At 42.7% G+C, this 15933-nt stretch overlaps 1 protein-coding gene across 2 annotated transcripts; it reads left to right on the top strand.

Annotated features, from left to right (window-relative positions):
- The first annotated feature begins 5186 nt into the window (after positions 1-5186).
- AKAP17A (A-kinase anchoring protein 17A) lies at positions 5187-12785 on the top strand. 2 transcript variants are annotated; one of them, XM_063392443.1, is made up of 5 exons: positions 5187-5325; positions 5666-6408; positions 8455-8603; positions 9245-9485; positions 10890-12785. In XM_063392443.1, the coding sequence occupies exons 2-5, from the start codon at positions 5734-5736 to the stop codon at positions 11784-11786; spliced, it is 1962 nt and encodes a 653-aa protein (XP_063248513.1). In that variant the 5' UTR covers positions 5187-5325; positions 5666-5733; the 3' UTR covers positions 11787-12785. The 2 variants fall into 2 exon arrangements, with proteins under 2 accessions (XP_063248513.1, XP_063248512.1); XM_063392442.1 differs by lacking the exon at positions 5187-5325 and having other exon boundaries at positions 5647-6408.
- Positions 12786-15933: the final 3148 nt, after the last annotated feature.

Below are 15933 nucleotides of genomic sequence, written 5' to 3'. Positions count from 1 at the left end.
ACCTGTTGCTGTGAGAGCCTAATTACTCTGGAGCACACTGCTTGAACCTTTGAGTTTTTTAGATTATAGATGAAGGCCAACAAAGACAGCAATGTGCTCTGGGTACAGAAGCCTTTTCTAAAATCCATTGTTCTTTACCAGAAATTTTCCTTGCTTTGGTGAAACATTAAAATTTGCAGCCAACTTCCTGCACAGAGAAGTGAGATGGAGAAAGAATAATGTAAGTTTTGTCTTTTTGCTGTTTCTCAGATCTACTTTAGTGCTCAACTTAATTGATGTGATTTTGAATCTGGCAGTCACATAAGAAGCATTGACCTCAGTTGGTCAATATGTATTTCAGTGCACTTATAAGTGCTGGCTGCAGCAGACTCAAGTGTGGCATGTGCTCCAGCTCCCACAGTTTAACAAGTTGGGCTGTGCATGAGGGCAGCAGAGGTGTAAACAAATGCTAACTTTTCCTTCTTCTGCTTGTGGTATTTAAGCTCAAGCAGAGACGTCAAACAGATTGGTGCAGATGATAACATCTTAACCTAAGGTAGTGACTTCTGCCTGATTCTGGCTGGAGAAGAAGATATGGGGCTAGACTCCCCATGACCACAGACAAAAACAAGTAGGTCAGCCAGGCTGGAGCTGGCTGACTGGCATAGGTCTTTTGCGTGGGAAAGGGCTCATAGGAAGTGCTTCTCTGACAGATCAGCAGATGTGGTTGTCTTCGACATCCCGGAGCCCAGCAGGACACCTGGACTTTTATCTGAGATAAAATGCATGAAAGAGTTTAAGTCAATGTGAAAAGAATTGAAAAACACTATATACAAATGAAAATCTCCCCAAGGACTTCTAACAAGTAACATCACATGGACTTAGACCTCATCATCACACAGGTTTTAGACTATCCCTCACTAGATTCATGCCCTGAGGTAACTGCTGGCTGAACAACAGACATCACAAGAAATTTTTCACACTGGGCAGTTGAGGTGCTAACCAAATTTTCCTTTACATTTTAAACTCATCAACACTACCATATTTCTGGTTCCCAGAGCCTGGACTGAAAAGTAGAATTTGCTAGAAATCAAACACTTCAGGTTTATAACAGCGAATAGTGGCTTCTGTGTTCAGAACATTCTATTCTGACTGATTAGTAAAAATGTGCCCTGAAAATTTTGGTTTGTGGGCTTGTTTCCTTCTGGGCTGAAATGGGAAATGAGTTTAGGCTTCCTGCCTCATCTGAAGAAGCCAATGAATCATGAAGGTCCTATGATCCTCTCACTGAAAGGATCTTTAAAAAATCAGCTGTTTGATCCTTGGGAGAGGGAGATTCAGCACTCGTCTCCTACATAGAGCTGAAATGAAGACCTCAAATCTGTAACTCCCTTGTCTTAAGTAGTTTCTCTTCTCCCAACTGACTTTTTAAAACCTTACCTAAGGCGTTGGACTCCCTTCATGCAGGTGTGCCTATAGGAAGCAATAGCTTCCCACTTAAAATTTAACCATCATCATGCTTAATTATCTTAGCTGGAAAGTCTTTATAGAGAAGTTTTGACAGGGAAAAAAAATTTCTATTTCAGTCTGTTGGACAAACAGTTCAACAATCAAATTGCTCTTTCTGCATACTGTATAGTCACTATCAGCTGTCATGAACTTGGGCTTGGCAGGCCTTGAGAGTTTATCCTTACTAGGATGTTGCTTTATTCTCAAACTGATGTGCCCTAACCCTAACCCTAAACTGTTTAGCAAGAACATGCCAGAATGCTAGTGAAAGAAAGCTGAGTGAAAAAAGAGGAGAACTGAGGTGACAGTCAGCAACTGTAAACATTTGCCTAAACCTATCCTTCCCTGCAATCTTCTGATGAGAACTTGTTTAAAAAGAGGTCCCTGAAACTGGATCTTTATATTGTCATATTCTATTGCTTTAAGCAGAATGCAATAGTTAGACCTGTAGAGAACCAGGCCCAGGAAGGGATTATTAATCCTAGTTAATTGAAGTTGCCCTACATCAGCATATGTATTACTTCTAATGTTATGTGTTGTTTCCAAGGCAGATGATCTGTCACACCCACAAATTTCACTGACATACAGAACAATCCAAACGAGTAAGAGCAGAGCTAATGCAAGGAAATGGAATTATCTGTGGAGCTGTTTCTTACCATGGGAAATAAACCAATACATTTCAGGTTCATTCCTCTGTTCCTACCCACTTTAGGGATTATTTTGCTTTGTGGGGAAAGCTATTTAGAGCCTAAAACCAACATTGTAATGTCTATTCAACAGCAATGAAATCTTTTAATCTGAGAGATTCATCTGTACTCCTGCTTCCACTTGCAATTTCCATCATAAACTGTTCAAGTACACAGTGAATCATTCAGTTTTCCCTCTGTTGGAGATTAAAGATCCCCTGATCAGTGACAACAGAAAACTAAAATCATATCCAAAGGAACCAGAGGGTGCAGCATACTTTGTTTCTAAAAAGATATGTACAAGAAGCGTTTCTACAGTAGTAGCAAAGATTCGGATCAATGCAGGAGATAAATCATTCTCCAAGAGATATAGCTAAATTTTAAACTAAAAAGAGGTTTTCTTCTTCTTTGGTGTGTTTCAGAGAGGAAGGAAGATGGAAGGAAAGGAAATGGAATCATACTGGTTTGTTGTTTCATTTCATGTGAACACCCACGTAACATCTTTGCATGCTTTTGCAAATGACCACTAAGGTCAAGAATACAGTGCATTTCAGGAAGAGCAGAAGAAGCACACAGACAGGACCATGTGTAGTTGGGAGGATTATATCCTCTTCCAAGAAAGGAAGGATTATCTGTATTCTGGCATGAATACAAAATCTAGTATATGCTGTTTATAACCTATTTTAATTGTGCTTATGAATAGATCTCTTTTATGTAAGTAACAAGCACTCCCTCTAGTGAATTTTTGTAGGATTTCGTGTTTAAACCACTGAAGGTACAGAAGAGAGTTAACAGGTAGAAGTGACATCTTCCATTATTATTCCATCCTCTATAAACTCTCAGTTGAAGACAGAAAAAAGGTACAAGCTTTTAGACATGACATATGGTTCTTAAGGTCAACAGCACAAGATATTTAACAGAGTTAGGGAAAATCAATGTCTTACAGTAAAGTACAGATTTACATGCACAGTTACACTCAGAAACTGTCCCTTACTGATGTTAACTTTGCTGGTTCATCCTTCTGCATCGCTGGTGTCATATCCTTGCTTTACTGACCTTCACTTCAGACTCTGAAAGTCAAAGGGAGACATTTCATTTACTCATTTACGTATCTCACTGAAAAAATAAAAATGAGAATAACACATCTGCCCAAGGCATTTCGCCAGGCAGTTTATCCTTTCTATACTGCAGTATTGATGCTTGATTAAATCTTTTAAAAGGTGTGTCAATATTTCCTCCTGCCCATTTACATATAATGTTTGTGACAGTTCTTTTGAGTGTATCAGAAAAATACTCTGTGATAACTTTTAAAGCTTGTGGCTGATGTCCTGTCACAAGTAACCTCAATGCTGGTATTTTGTAACTTTTCAGAACATTCGCTCTAGTCTTTGAGTTTAAAATACAGAATGTTGATTTCTGGCACAGTCTTGAGCAGCGGGGCTAGGATTATGCACAGGATTCAAACTCATTGCCATATGCAGGGTCTCCCTGCACTGCTACAGAAACTCCCTGGAACATATCTGGCTTAGCTTTGTGTGCTGCCAAAGGCAAGTTTATAGAATAAGATGTGACATAAAATGTAGGGGCTCTCAGAATACAAAGCACACACTGTTTCAAATGTATGATAGCAGTAGCTCCTTATTCTGTGTTTATACTACTACTTAAACATAAGAGAAACAGAGTAGGACCAGCAGTTAGCAGCATCTGCAGTGTGAAATAGATCTCTGTGCAACAGCTGCGGTCTTGCTGCAGCTGCTGGATTGACGGTGACCTCCTGCACTGAGGTCAATGGGGCCTCAAAGCTATTCTTTGCACCCACCCTGCTGCTGAAGGTTTCTGCAGTCACAGTTCCTCAAATGGTGGAATTCTGTCCAAGGCTAGACCTGGTGCCTGTTTTAAAACAGTGGAGCAGGGGCAGGTGACGACAGTCACCTCTGCCCTGCCTTCTGGGGAAGGGTGGCGGTGGGCTGGCAGAGGGAACACAGGTCCTATGGAGCGCATGTCTCACGGGGAGCGTGTCCTATGAAGAGCAGCTGAGGGAGCTGGGGCTGTTCAGCTGGAGGAGAGGACCAGGTCACCAGGGGTGCGACCTTACCACTCTCTAGAGCCACCTGAAAGGAGGGTGTACCAGGCGGGGTCAGCCTCTTCTCCCAGGGAACGAGCCACAGGACAAGAGGAAACGGCCTCAAGCTGTGCCACGGAAGGTTTAGGTTGGACATTAGGAGGAATTTCTCCACAGAAATGGTGGTCACACATTGGAACAGACTGCCCAGGGAGGCGGTGCAGTCACCCGGGAGGTGTTTAAGCAAAGGCTGGACGTGGCACTCAGTGCCGTGGTCTATTGCCGCGCTGGTGTTCGGCCATAGGCTGGACTCGATGACCCGGCGGTCCTTTTCCCACCGAACTGATTCTGTGCGGGGGGAGCACAGACTGCCGTGCAGGGAGCCCAGCTGTCCGGACGCCGGCTGTGCGCTCAGCCCACACCCGGAGCGCGCCCCGGCGCCGGGAGCGCGGGCCGCGCCTCCCCGAGAGCGGAGCCCCGGTGTGCCGGGGCCGCGCGGCCCGCCCCGCCGCCAGGCGGCGCCGTCCCGCTGCAGCGGGGCGCTCCGGCAGGCCGGGGCCTCGTGCCACGCGGAAGCGGAAGCGGCGGCGGCGCACGCGGGGTGGCGCGTCCCGGCAGCTGCGGGTGAGGCGGGCGCGGGGGTCCCGTCCGGGCGGCGGGAGCGAGGGACGCGCAGCCGGGCTCTGCCTGCCCGGGGACGCGCAGGAGCCGCCGGCGGGGCTGCGGCTGACTCCGCCATCGGCGAGGGGCGCTTTCCCCGCTGGCGTCTTCCCGAGGTGTCCCCCCGCCGCCCGGGCTCCGCCCGCCGGGGGCAGCTGCCGGCGGTGGCCGCTGGCTCCGGTGTGATTCGCGCTGCTACCCAGCCCTGTCCTGCGGAGGCTGCTCGGCGCTGCCGGCAGGGAGGGGCGGTGGGGTATCGGGCTTTTAAATAAAAGGGGGGCTTTTCTCTCGTTGCAGACACCTTCCAGGTCTTCCTTCCGGAGAACGTGAGATCCGCCTCGGCGCCAGCCTGCTGGGGTTCACTGGTTGTTAAGTAGATTTGGGAGCGGTGTGACATCGCGCCGCCGGTCCCTTCCCTCCTGAGAAAGGGTAGCTGCTTTCTGAGCAATCCCATACCAACTTCATGTATTCCTAAGACTGTCATCAACTTCTTGTTTTCTATTCAGAGGCCTTACAGAGATTTAATTACTTATAGGCTCTAGTGGTTGTAAAGTAATTTAAGATGTTTGCACTACTCGGTTGTAATTATCTAATTCACTCGTGTGTTAAGAGACATCGTTTTAACTTGGGAATGGTTAAATCACCAAAGAATTAAATTATTTATGGATAAGGGCTATTTTATTTGACTACTGTTGGCCTTCAACTTAAACTTGCGTCTTTTATTTTTTTATCCTATGCCTTTTCTTTGTTATGGCTGCTGCAACAATAGTTCATGATACATCAGAAGCTGTAGAGCTCTGTGCTCCCTGTGGGTTATACCTTAAACCCATTACAAAAATGACCATCAGTGTGGCACTTCCTCAGCTGAAGCAACCGGGAAAATCCATTTCCAACTGGGAAGTGATGGAAAGACTGAAGGGGATGGTGCAAACTCATCAGTTCTCTACTCTGCGGATTTCTAAAAGCACAATGGATTTCATTCGGTTTGAAGGCGAGGTCGAGAACAAAAGTTTGGTTAAATCTTTCCTGGCGTGCCTTGATGGCAAAACAATAAAGCTGAGTGGCTTCTCTGACATTTTAAAAGTGCGTGCTGCGGAGTACAAGATTGACTTTCCTACCAGACATGACTGGGACTCATTTTTCCGGGATGCAAAAGATATGAACGAAACCTTGCCTGGGGAAAGGCCGGATACGATTCACTTGGAGGGTTTGCCTTGTAAGTGGTTTGCAGCCAAGGAGACTGGCTCAGAAAAGCCAAGTGAGGAAGTCCTTATAAAAGTTTTCCAGAAATTTGGAGAAATCCGTAATGTGGACATACCCATGCTGGACCCTTACAGAGAGGAGATGACTGGCCGGAATTTTCACACTTTCAGCTTTGGGGGCCATTTAAACTTCGAGGCGTACGTTCAGTACCGAGAGTATGCAGGATTCATCGAGGCCATGAACGCCCTGCGAGGGATGAAGCTGATGTACAAGGGCGATGATGGCAAAGCAGTGGCTTGCAATATAAAGGTGAGAGACTGCAGCCTTTTGTGTGGGAGCCCACATGAAAGACCGAGTACAACTAAATGTTGTTTCCATAGTGCTTGAAACCTTTATCTGCGTACCACAGTGATGACAACAGGTGACACTGACAGCAGTAATGTAGCTTTATGCTGCAGACATAGTACAATTTTTAAAGGAAAAGTGTGGTAGAAAATTGTGTTGTTAGACTACATGACTAAAGTGAGTGGGGTTTTGCTTATTTCCTTAACAAGAGACTTCTAGAAATGAGAACTGCTGATAGAAGGATCAAATTTATGAACACGATTTCCTAAATTGCTTTAGAAAATAATACGTGTTTATAAATCATGATTTCACGTAAAATTCTAGTTCTGAACAAGTTCAGGCAAATTTCACCAGAAGATTGACTGTAAAGTGCGCTATTCTCTCACTACAGAGAGACATTTTGTGGGAGAATTTCACAGTCTCTGTGTTTGGTCACTGCATTGATAACTAGGTCTTCCAGTCAAAGGTCAGAACTAACAGGTTTAGTAGCATGAGGCTTGTCTGGTTTGGGAAATACACAGTTAATGGTTAGTGTACCTGATATACAGGAAGGCCCCACAGAAATTTAAATGATAATTTTCATTTGTAGCACAGCTTCCTGTGAAATCCCTATGCTTACTTCATTATATGGACATGCATTATATGGACATGCAGAGTTTTCCAGAAGTAGTTTTCTGTAACCTCATTGTCTTAGAAATTACAGCTATGACAGGAGGGAACAATAGGGAACCATTCAGATGTAGTGTCTCTCAAAGCGCGGCCTTAGGAAAACTTACTCTGGAGGTAGTCTGTGCGTTTACATGTTGGTTGAGTGAAATGTTTGTGGATGTATTTTGGTATTCTCAGTAGTCATTCATCAAACCAGAGAGTGTATTCAGAAAAAAAACCCCTTTGAGTATTCCTTTGTGCAATGTGGGAACATGCAGGTATTTATTCAAATTGTAGTTTAGTCAGTGTAAGTGAAATACTGTGAAGTTTTATCTTGTTATCGAAGCTTGTCAGTTGTGGAATAGAAACTGTGACTTGACATGGTGAAATTCAAACTGTCATTTACGTGCAGGGGATCAGGGTTCCCAAATTTAGTTTGGCTGTGCAAGAAGAGTCGTGCCTTCCTGGCAGCTGCCCTGTCAGGTCAGCAGCTCTCTCATGCAAGATCACCACACCTTGTCTGTTTGTACCTCTTTGTCCTCTCAGTCTGTTAGTAAAACATCATTTTGCGTAAAGCCTGAGTAGATTAAACTGCAGAGGATGTGCTCCTTGTTCTCTGCCCCATGGTTCAAGACCATGGGTGTGTGGAAATGTGTTATAGGTCCCTGCCTGCCTGCCCTCAGAAGTGGAGGTTAGGACACCAGGGCTGTGGTGTCTGGTGGTGTCCTGTTCCAGCACGCAGCTGGACATGACCAAGGTGTGTTCATCTATCCTGGGAGCTAAGAACCTCTGAAGTCTCATTTTTCATATATGTGTCTTTCTTTTCACTCTGTTCCCATGAGTTGGGATCTTCTGCCCAATGTACCTCAGTTTAGGAATCTTGCTTTTGGAACTGGTGGGGAGGCTTGAACCAGGTGCTAAATGCTCTAGAACTATATCTTCTGCTAAATTTAAGGATCACAGTTTTACACAGAAAGCAAGGCCTTTATTTAAACCTATTTCTACATAGTGCTGTACAGTCCCTAACAGCATGCATTAATTAAGAGTTCTGTATGTGCCCATCCTGACACATTTAAAACATTAGACAGACAGAGCCTCAGCCACAATGGGGTTTATTTTTGGTTGTGACACACAGAATATGAAATGGTATCTGATTTTGTTACACGTGTGCACACATTTAGTACCCAGTTACCTGATTACAATAGATGGTGCTTTCTCTGGGCACATAGAGAAGTTCCCTTTGTTTTGAAAAAGGTTTTACAAATCCAATTGTACTTACACCTAGTCTAAGTTAAAATTGTCAGGTTGTAATTTTTGATTTTTTCTGTTTCCTTAAAACTTTTTTCAATTGCATCATATAAGGTTTCTTTTGACTCAACAAAACACCTCAGTGATGCATCAATTAAGAAGCGTCAACTTGAAAGGCAAAAGCTTCAAGAGCTTGAAAAGCAGAGAGAGGAACAAAAACGAAAAGAGAAAGAAGCTGAGGAAAAACAAAAAGAAGAAGAAAGGTATTTATTGCTTATTGTTCAGTTACAGTTCTAACAATCAGGCATAACAAAACTGCTCCTTCATATCAGCATCAAAATATAGAAAATAACTAAACACAAGTTTCCTGTAGCTAAAGTGAAGCACTTAAAGCTGAGTGTGGTTATTTAGTTTACCACTTATGTTTTTGTTCAGTTCAAAATATTAAACCTGCAAAATACTCAATTTCCTAAAAATCTTGCCATTAGACACCTAGTTTCAGAAACCCTTGGCCTTTAGCAGAAGCTACCATTTTGTCGTAATCACAGAAATAAAACCCACCACCACTGCACACATTCATTGGCTTGGCACTTTTCTTTTTGCTGTGATAAATCTCTGCCCAGCTGCCTCATGCACTGTTATTGTCTCTGGTCAAAGTAGTTTGAAAAAAAATTCTTTGCTATAGCCTTTTTTTTTCCTTTGAATTCCAACTTGTTAAATATAGAATATGACTGTTTGCTGTCACAAGTAAGGGTTAAAATGTTCAGTTTTCTACTTTTGTTATTCATCAACATGACTTACTTAGAAACAAATTTACTTGGAAGTATAAAATGTATTGTACATAGAGTAGGAGTTTGAAATTGTGCTTTGCCTAGATAAGGCAGAAATATTTATCTCTTTTTAGGAAGCAAAGAGAGCTTGAAGAATATGAGAGAGAGAGAAAAAGAGAAGAGAAGTTGCGCAAGAGAGAACAGAAACAGAAAGATCGTGAAGTTCGACGGAACAAAAAGCAACTTGAAAAGCTTCAAGCTGAAGAACAGAGAAAACTTCAAGAGAAGATAAAGCTAGAAGAAAGGAAGCTCCTATTAGCTCAGAGAAATCTTCAGTCCATTAGATTAATTGCTGAACTGCTAAGCAGAGCAAAGGTAACTTCAATATTTATTTCAGAAGCTAATGAAGAAACAGAACAAAGCCCTTTACTGGCTTGAGAGGAGGTGGGGAGCACTGTTGATTAAACACCAGGTTTACTGCCTTTGCAGCTGCTATTCATTAGACCAAAATTTCAGAAAAGCACAATGAAACAGTATTTCTCTCTTGGTATAATATACACTTGTAGGTAAATGGAAGGTGAACTTGAACTTGTAGTCCTGAATAGCATTTTTTAGCTGTAAATTAATTGTCAGGTTTTCTTAAGTCCAGTAAAAGAATGTGTGAGCATGATGAAGTGAGCTAACCACAGAGGATAAGATGCAAGACTCCTTTTGAAATTTCAGTTTGGATGCTGCATCCCATCTTCCTCGCAGCAATTCTGTTCACTGTTCTTTGCAGTTTCAGGGATTGAACTTCCATTAGTCAGTGTTTGAAATGTGCAGAATGTTTCTTCTGTAGGAAAAGTACTGTCAGCATAGGTTTCAAATGTTAGATTCTGTCTCTCTAACAGTATTGATTTTTTTTTCACTGAAACACTGAAGCTTAATACTTGGGTAAAACCATATTGGGTACTGTATGTGAAATATTTTCTGTAGAAATGAAAAGCTGGGTGGAAAAGCAGATTTTTTTTTTCTTTCCTGCACTTCAGAAGTGTTTTTGAACTCACAGTGCTAAGTACAGCTCAGTTACATACTAGAAGAAAGGAGAAATGCCTTTTGCAGGCTTTTAAACTTTGTAGCTGTGAAATAGAAAAGTTGTCTGATGAAACAGAGTGTGTTTCTTTCATTTAGAGAATTCTGAGGTCTACACTAAGTCACTTGACTGGGTCAGAACAAAAAAAACTTTGAACTTTTTCCCATACTGTAAGCTTTTAAAGTGGTTGACAAAATGACAATCAGTTTCTACATAATATTAGTCTGTTTAATTACTTGCTGTTTTTATGGACTCATTGTAAAGTCATCTGTGAACCACAGATGACAATCATCTAAAAGAAGTTCTTCACCATAAAATTTAAAACATTTTCACTTTGACTGAATTTTTAAATTTTATATTTGACTGAAACCTTCAAGTTTTGACCCTGATGAATGTATTTCAATACTGCAGATTTCACATGTTCTTACTTTTCTTATATTGAGGAGCCATGAAGACAAAAGTTCCTTTCAAGAATTGTGGACAAATAATGTTTCAACTTACAGCAGTTTTGCATTAGTGGATTTTGCTGGTTGGTTATTTTTTGGGATTTTTTCCCTTTAAAAAAGGAAACACCATTTTATTTGGGATGGTTAAGTTCTGTTGGTTAGATTTTATTTTCTTGCTGTATTGCTGTCTTTGTGGTTTGTTATAACTTGGAAGAATGAACAGGTATTTTATGATTAGTCTTGCCTTTGACTGTCTTTCAGGCAGTAAAGCTTTTGGAGCAAGAACAGAATGAAGAAAAGATTTGTCTCCAGCAGCAAGAGGAGAGACGAAGGCTCCAGGAGGCTGAGCTTAAACGTGTGGAAGAGGAAAAGGAGAGAGCACTAGGGTTGCAGAGAAAGGAAAAGGAACTGAGGGAGAAACTACTGAACAATCTTCTGAGCAAGAAAATGGATGCAGTTAACCAAAACAAAGAAGAAACCGAAGCATCTCAGACTGACGTGCTGAGAAGTGCTAGTGCTGTTCCCCACACTGTGTCATCCAGCTGCATCACTTCTACCTCAGGACAGGCTCTTACAGGCAAGCTGGCTCCTGGCTCTCAAACAGAAGTAGCATCCCCTGAAAGTGGAAACACTCAATGCAAGTACTTAAATGGGAACATTCATGACAAAGTTCATGTCAAAGATGGACAGAATCTTCATACTACAGACTCTGAGAGGTGTTCTGACAAAATAGGTTCGGGGGTACTTCCATGTGTTCCCACTAATAACCAGGACCAGAAGAGCCTCTCTAGCTATGACCAGAAGACTTGCAAGAAGGACTCGCGCTGTGAGCAGGACAAACGTGGAACAGAGCCGAGGAGAAGAAAGAGCCGTTCATGTAGCAGCATAAACAGTGATGAGAGTAAGGGCAGGCGGGAGAGCAGCAGACACAGAAGAGATGTGAGTTACCGGGATGAGAAGCATAGGAAAGACAGGAGGCATTACAGACACTCCAGCAGAAGTTACAGCCCTCGCCGAAGCCGCAGCCCTCGGCGGAGAAGCACAAGCCCCAGGCGCTCCCGGCACAGGAGAACGCGCAGTAGGGAGCGCAGGCGGGACAGAAGAGAGAGGAGTCGGAGTCGCAGAAGTGTCAGCAGGAGGAGAAGGCACCGGAGATGATCACTCAATAACAAAGGAGTACTTGGAGTGGGTAGTAGAGGCCTTGGCTCCTTTGAAGGGCTGTGGTAGGACCAAGGGGCCGCAAAATTGGATGCCAGACCTCATTGGTGTGACTGCTGTAGAAAACACAATTGTGATTCTTAGCTTGCATCTAGTCCCTGAAATCAAGAGAAGAGATGCCTGATTTTTTGACCTTCTTTTGTTGTCTCTTTCTAGGTTTCTACCACAATGTAGGTGTAATCATCTGTGCTTGTGTTCAAGTTCTAAAGTGCTAAAAGCCAAGCTGTTTTCTTCAGTTTTGGTTTTCTAAACCTTACTTTTAGTGTATTTAGTTTTTATCACCTAATTTGGCTTAAGAAATACATGGGTGCCAGTTATAGGAACTTCAGAGGTGACAAGCTATTACATACAGATTTGATTTGAAGTGTTTGTTGGTGTATTCAGTGGAATCATGTTTAACGAAGTAGAGTTTTTATTGATTGAGGTGGATAGCAGGACTTTCATATTTTTTCTCATAACTGATTATAAAGTTATGCAGGATACCTTTTAAACTGCTTTGATTCCTTCATATGTCTGTGTGATGCCAAGCTTTGTGGCCCAAATTATTCTGGCATGTAATGCCTTTGTAAAATACTTCAGTGTAAGAGAGGCACACCTGGTGTAGGAAGTAACAAGCAGTGGTAAAATGATTGAATGTCGTTCTGATATTTTGTTGACATATTTGGCTTTGTAATTGTTTCAGGTGGCATAGGGCTACTTGAAACAGTTTTTCAGGTACACAAAGAGCTGAACATTGTCTTGAAAAAGGGGCCTTCTTGCTAAATTATTTTTACTTGTGTTGTTGAAAAGTAAGGCTGCAGTGTCTCTTGTTAAATCCATTTAAAAAAAACTTTTGCTTTTAAAATGCAGCTCAGGAATATTGAAAGCTATAATGTTACAGTGAAAGAATTTATTTTGCATTTTTATGGTAAAATTAAAAAGAAAACTGTTTCCAGTGAACTGAAGTTGCTGTTTTCATGTGTCAGTATATTAAAATCTGCAGAAGTGTTAAGAACCTGTTTGTTAAAAGCGTCACTCAGCACATTTGAATAATGAAGTTCAGCTTCTCTTCTTGATGGTCCTGTTATGTTACAGCTATGTCAACTCTTAATTCAGCAGGACGTGTGCTCTTTAACTACAGCCTTCAGATGCCATTTCCTCACACTGATGCATGAAATCAAAGTGCATCCATTTCCTGGAGTGTCAGACAAGTACATTAGTGCTGCAGCTCAGCTGGATCCTTGGCTGACTGAGTTTGTCTGCTTTACTTTCAAAATCCATGAGGGTTTGTTTCTTACTGAGCCATGCTGCCAAAATCTTTGTAGTTACTAGCTGTGGACAGAAGAGGTAAGACATTGGCAACTCTAAATTGTGAGGAGCTGTTGTGTTCCTCGAAGCAGAGGGGCACAGACAAATCGGGGCTGGGCAGTCACCAGCCATATGAAGGGCAGGTGCTGGATTCTGCACCTGGGATGGGGCAACTCTGGGTGTGCACACAGACTGGGAACGAGACACTGGAGAGCAGCAGCCCTGCAGGACGGGCCCTGGGGGTTGTGATCAATGGCAAGTTGAACATGGGTTTCAGTGTATCCTGTCAGCAGGGAGCGACCACTGTGTCCTGTGCCACATCAGTTACAGTGTTGCCATCTGTTCAAGGGAGGGGATTGTTTCTTCTGTGTCCTCATTCCAAAACTGGAGTTCTTCCATTGCAAAGCCAAGAACTCACCTAGTTTCTTGCCCTGTGTGTTAAGCAGCCATACCTGTCAGTTTAAGCTTAGCTTAAAATCAGGCTTTTTTGCTGGAGAAAGCTCAGGTTCACTCTTAACTGATAGGTTTTTTTCCTTCACTAGTGGAAAAATTTCCCCAGTGAGCATGATTGGTGTGGTGTAAATCCTATAAAACCATTGATTGGGCAACTTCATGCTACAGCCCATGCTGCTACATGTGTTCAAGCCTGCTGGAAAGTCTAGGCAGCAGTGAAGGACACCTCTGAGCCCTGTTTCAGGTACTGAGTCCCAAGAAATGCCCAGTGTTTATTCCAGTGACTGCTGTCATTCCTGATCATTCTTAACTTGCATGATGAGTCAGGAGGAGAGTTTTCTCGGTTGTGAGAATGCACCTCAGTTGTTGCGCTCGACTCCAGGAGAGATTTCTCCTGGAAATCTGAAACAACCTGAAACATTTGTCACCACAATGTCTCCTTTATGTCCTTGCCAGAAGGATAGGATCAAGTGGGAACCTGCTTTGCTCTTGAGGGTGTGTAGGGTTTTGAAATGTACTGATCATCTAGTGATACAAGGGAGTGTGTGACCGCTTCCTGTTGGAGGATGTGAACCCTGCTATTCACAGACTTACTTCAGTAAGGTCTGAGCTGAAGAGGGTAGGAAGTTTGTGACCCAAAGCTCTTGAGCTCCCTTTTTTGGGCAGGAGCTGGTGCATGTGCTGCTGCCTCATCATAGCTGTTGGCAGTGGCAACCAGGAGTGGTTTTTCTGCAGCCCTTAAGAAGCAAAGAAGAGAAGTCTCAAAGGGGTAAAAAACCTAAGTTCCTGTTGCTATGGACAATGTTGCTGCATAGTACTGTTCTTATCCTTGAGGAATGTCTCCTCTTGTATCTGTCTGAGGGCTGATGAGCCTCTGCATGTACCAGCCTTTTGACCTGTAGTTTTCTTTTTATCTCCCGGCCTCAGCCTGCACTAGGTGGCTCGGGGCGCAGCTTACTCAAACAAAGCTTTCCTACAATAGCAAGGCCAAAGCCCTTCAATATGGTTATTGGGATGTTTTCCATCTGATTGCTGCCTGCTGTGGTAAAGGAATTTTGATAGTGTGTGAGTCAAATTGCCATCAGTAATTGATAATAGTAAAAATTATTACCAAAGCTGTAGCCATATCCAAATCGTGTTTTTAATTTGCTCTACTTTTGTAATCTGTTCAGTGTCCTAAAATAAAGACATGGGCATAATTAGGTATGTGTATAAAAAATATTTGATATGTTACCTGGAAGTATCATCTTTAAAGCTGACAGAGAAAAGGGGAATTTCTGCAGTCGCTCCCAAAATTGTGAATGCAAAATTCTATCTGTGCCACAAGGCTATAAAGATAAACTAGTGAGAGTCAGTTGGTGATCAGGACTTCCTGGATTTTGCAATAATGCCAGCTTTATGGCAGTTCTTGTATAGGATCATGTAACAGACTATTGTGGCTGCTCCTGTTTGATAGCAGAGCTAGAGATGTTACATTCTGTATAAGACAGCAATTAAACCAACGAGTTTGGCAAATACCTTAATTTATAAATATGTGGGCAAAATTGGCCACTGATGTCTTGTATTACTATACAGATCAAACTTGTGTTTATAATGTATTGCCTGTGTCCTGATATCCTCTTTTTGAGGTTTGGTTGTTCTAGATACAACACCCATTTCAGTAAGCTTACATTGCATTCTGTTGAACTGGCCTTTCACAAGTAATGAACGTATTTGCAGAAAGTATCTTTTGCTGCTTGGCAGTAAATTTGCAGCTGTCTCTAGTGTTTGTAAAAGCAGCAATCTCGCTGCTGTTGATTCTTCAGAACTGGGTGCACAGAATGAATCAAGTGTCTGTATTAATCTAATACTGGGCTCTTGAGGCTTGTTTGAACTGGTGTGCACCACTATCCTTTCTTCTTTAGCGGCAGCACAGAAAATGAACTTGGTTCCCCTCATATGCCTCACCTCCTGAATCTCCTGCTGCCTGATCAAAGAATAATTAATAGGTTAGCTCAGGCTACTGCTTTACCATAGCATATGTTATGAAATTTTTGAAGGGCTAAGGCTGATTGGGATTGCTCTCTAATTGATAACTAATCTAGCTGCATGTGCACTGTGGCACCTGCCAGGTGAGCTCTGCCTGCTCTGCATGGGATGTTCAGGTGTGCTGTCCATGATATTGGAATATTTGTAGGACAATACGAAGGGATGTCATTCCCAGGCACTGCCAGCAGAGTGTCTGAACAAGAATTGTTCACCTTCAGATTAGATTTTCCCTGCAATATGATCCCAGACATGTGTTCATCAATGCTCTGAGGCACTGCCTAGTGGTGTTTGTTACTTTCTACCTTCCCTGTAAAAGGGA

This window comes from Prinia subflava, chromosome 3 (genome assembly GCF_021018805.1).
Source record: "Prinia subflava isolate CZ2003 ecotype Zambia chromosome 3, Cam_Psub_1.2, whole genome shotgun sequence".
Taxonomy (NCBI): domain Eukaryota; kingdom Metazoa; phylum Chordata; class Aves; order Passeriformes; family Cisticolidae; genus Prinia; species Prinia subflava.
The sequence above is the reverse complement of the archived record's forward strand: the minus strand, read 5'-3'. Positions and strand labels throughout refer to the sequence as shown.